At 46.4% G+C, this 3,504-nt stretch overlaps 1 protein-coding gene across 1 annotated transcript; it reads right to left on the reverse strand.

Moving 5' to 3' along the window:
- Positions 1-2,559: 2,559 nt before the first annotated feature.
- Positions 2,560-3,266, reverse strand: LOC125541741. The gene has a single exon (XM_048705083.1). The coding sequence runs from the start codon at positions 3,150-3,152 to the stop codon at positions 2,679-2,681; it is 474 nt and encodes a 157-aa protein (XP_048561040.1). The 5' UTR covers positions 3,153-3,266; the 3' UTR covers positions 2,560-2,678.
- Between the last annotated feature and the right edge of the window lie 238 nt (positions 3,267-3,504).

Below are 3,504 nucleotides of genomic sequence, written 5' to 3' on the forward strand. Positions count from 1 at the left end.
AATGATTTTTTCTGTGCATTTTGGTTAAGGCGTTCTTATTTTCTTTTGTGCTTTTGTTACATTACACATATACACATTTTAAAGTGACGAAAACGTTTTATATTAATGAACAGGTAGTACAAACGTGTTGCATTTTGATTCATCTTATGAAATCAGATGTGTCCAAGTTTAATTACTACTCTCTCCGTGTCTTTTTAGTTTGCATATGATCAAATTCAAGCTTTGTAAAGCTTGACTAATTTTATACTCCCTTCGTCCGAAAATACTTGTTTTAAAAATTGATAAAATGAATCTATAACTAAAATAAGTCTAAGTACAATCATTTCTAGGACAAGTATTTTTGGACGGAGAGAGTAGTAAAAACCACCAACATTCACAATATGAAATCAAATCTCATCAGATGCTTCATGAAATGTATTTTCATACTATATAATTTTAGTATTGTATATGCTCATTTTTCTATATAAATTTGGTCAAATTTTGCGTAATTTGACTTTAACAGATATTATATACGGAGTGAAAAGAAACGGAGAGAGTACTTGCACCACGATCCTGTTCGTCTTGTGAGATCAAATGTGTTCTGTGTTCAAGATCAATTTTTGCTAGGGGAATTGTGATGGGATTTGCCTGCCGAAGACCACAACGGTAGCTTCCTCTCGTTTGCTCTTCTAGTCTTAGACGGCCAGTGCAAATTTCCTTCAAACTTCACTGGTGAGTTCGTAAATTCGTCCTCTCTCTATCTGTTGCGCTGGCGGTCGGTGATAGGGAGAAGAATCCTGGTGCCTCTGTTTTGGTTAATAGTTTAGGTTATGTCATTTTAGTCCTTGTAGGTGTGGTGCTCGAGCAGATGACGTCGCTTCTTCTTCTAATTTGTCTTTCGAGGTTGATCCTCCTCGAATTCTTCGTTTCGACTTAGTTAATGGAGCTCTGACGTAGATTCGCGTTGTCTTCTTGGGACGGTGAGGTTAAGGTTTCTCGTCATATGGCGAGATCTGGTGGCAGATACTTCAAATCTATGCAAGGGTTCAAATGCGATGGCTGCGGCTTCAGGGCGCTGGTCCTTAGGGACATGTGCACGAAGACTTCTGCCATCGACAAGGGTCAAGCCGGCTCCGATAAAGAAACAACGACAGTGATGCGTTGACGACTCATTCTGGCAGCAATAGTGGTTGTTTGCCGTTCTCGAAATCTGAATACATTTTTATTATATTTAAGATGCTTTATACTCCCGATGAATTTTTATAATAGATACAACCTTTCCAAATAAATGTGTTCAAGCTTAATTAGAACTTGCAGCACAACCAGATAGTTTTTCTGAAAACTTTCATGGCAATTCTCTCAAATAATAAATGCCCCTATATATGCGCACATCAAATTGCACATGCCCTTTTCTCGTCGGCGGGGAACGACCACCAGTGAGCATTGTCGCCCTAACAGGCCCGCTTCGCCCGCACCTTGGTCAAGCCTGTCATCGTGACCTCCACCGTCGGACCCACCACCACACCGCACCACCACTAGCATCTGAAGCCATCAAAGATGGCCAGCCAACGCCGCCCATGCCAGACGACAACCTTGAGCACGCTCTGCCCCACAGCACCACTGTCGGCCCTTCCGTACCACGGGCAAGTCCCCGCGCTGCTGCCAATGCTACCCAAGCGTCACACTGCCCTGGACCAGCGTTCCACCACCACACGGGGACACCGACCCATGCCGAGTTCCACCACGTCAGGGAAAGAGAGGACCCCGCCACCACGAGCACCTATCGGGCTTTGCCTGACAGCGACGAGGGGAAGGAAGAGGGCTAGTTGCCGTCGGCTAGGGTGTGGAGCGACGCAGGTGAAAGAGGAAAGTTTCTTCCTTCCTCTTCATAAGATGAACATCAGTCAAAAGTAGTACATGCTTTGTGTGAAAGTATATATTCTTTTCATGGTTATATGGATCTCATTTTATTTTAACTTGGGATTGACGGAATCATTAAAGACACCTCGTAGTTGATGGAAACATCTTTTCCACTGAACGAGCAACGCTGGAAATCCTGAAATAAATCCAGGAACAAGTGTGAGCATCAGAATTTGAACCCTAATGCTGGGATACCACTGTCCACCTAAACATCCAACCACAGATTGGTTATATGAGTCTCATTTATATCATAAAGACAATAGTTCAAGTCACGTACACAGCAGTCTGACAAAACTGAAAAGACAATATAACACTAGTCTTTGCACAAAGGAACACCAACCAAGAAAGAAAATTACAATCAAAACAGAAGAAACCCCTGCGCTTACCAACGCGTGTCACCTACCTCCGACATCACCACAGCAGTCACGAAAAAAAATTCACGGATTACCTCCTCATTCGATCTTGATATGGCTCCATCGCTGATATGCAACTTTGCGGCCCTTTAAGATAGCTCACAAAAGATAAAATCATTACCGTTAAACGAATCAGACCGGGGCAACATCCCAGACACGCTATCAAACTCCATATGTGACTTACTAAGACGTCGAAGGAGTAAATCATATCTGTCAGCCATGAACCACAAACTTGCGTGAAAGTATGTATTTGACCAACAAATATGCTCATATAATGTGTGGCTGTATATCAGCGTCATACAAGTACAAGTGTACACCAATCGTGGCCTAAGAATCGCAACAAACTAACTGCTCTAGTAGTACAAACTAAGCTACATCCACGACGGCGGCGCCGGTACTGCAAAGCGGATTGGCCTTGAAGCCAACGGCAGGGAACGACTTCTTGACGGGACCGACGCTGAGGGTGACGACTCCGCCGCCAACCTCGACGCCGGTGACGGGGACCCAGACGAACAGCACGCGCACGCGGACGCCCTCGAGCCCCGTGACCGCCCCGGGCGCCACGGACCCGGAGAGCTTGATGTCGTACAGGACGCGGTAGCCCCCGGCCTCGATCTCGCAGCCGTCGTCGAGGAAGAGCTCGAAGGAGCCGTCGGAGTGGAGGAGGTACCGCCGGGCGGTTTTCGGGAGGAGAGCGCGCGGGAGGCCGAACCGATCCATTAGCTCCGGCACGGTGGGAGGGTCGTAGGGCGCCGTCGAGGTGGAGCTAGTGAGGAGGTTCAGGCCGAGGAGGAGCAGGAGGAGCCGGCGGCTGGGGGCTGTGGCCGCCATGTTGACCATTGGGGGCTTGCTTGTTCTTGGTTTCGGCTCTGGGCGTTTGTTGTTTCTCTCTCGACGGATGGATGGGAAAGTGCCACCGGCCAAGGGAGCTCTGTTCTAGTTGGGCTTGGTTTGGGGAGGATAGAATAAAAAGGAGGAATCTTGAGATATTCTTTTAGCTTCAGCCAAGGGTGATAATGCAAACATCGCCATTGCCTTTGCAGAATTTTATAGTCTGTTCGTAATCAGCTAGTACGTTTTCTACTGCGACATCTGGTTAGATGGTTAGAAGGCAGTGGTATCCCCTGTCCATTCAAATCCCGGTGTCTGTATTTATTTTGAATTTATTTTAGAATTTCCGATGATACGCGTT

The sequence above is a fragment of the Triticum urartu genome, chromosome 2, assembly GCF_003073215.2.
Source record: "Triticum urartu cultivar G1812 chromosome 2, Tu2.1, whole genome shotgun sequence".
In the NCBI taxonomy this organism is placed as follows: domain Eukaryota; kingdom Viridiplantae; phylum Streptophyta; class Magnoliopsida; order Poales; family Poaceae; genus Triticum; species Triticum urartu.

What these genes read in the sequence shown, in the direction of transcription:
- LOC125541741 (XM_048705083.1), bottom strand. Translation starts at nt 3,152, where the DNA reads ATGGTCAACATGGCGGCCACAGCCCCCAGCCGCCGGCTCCTCCTGCTC.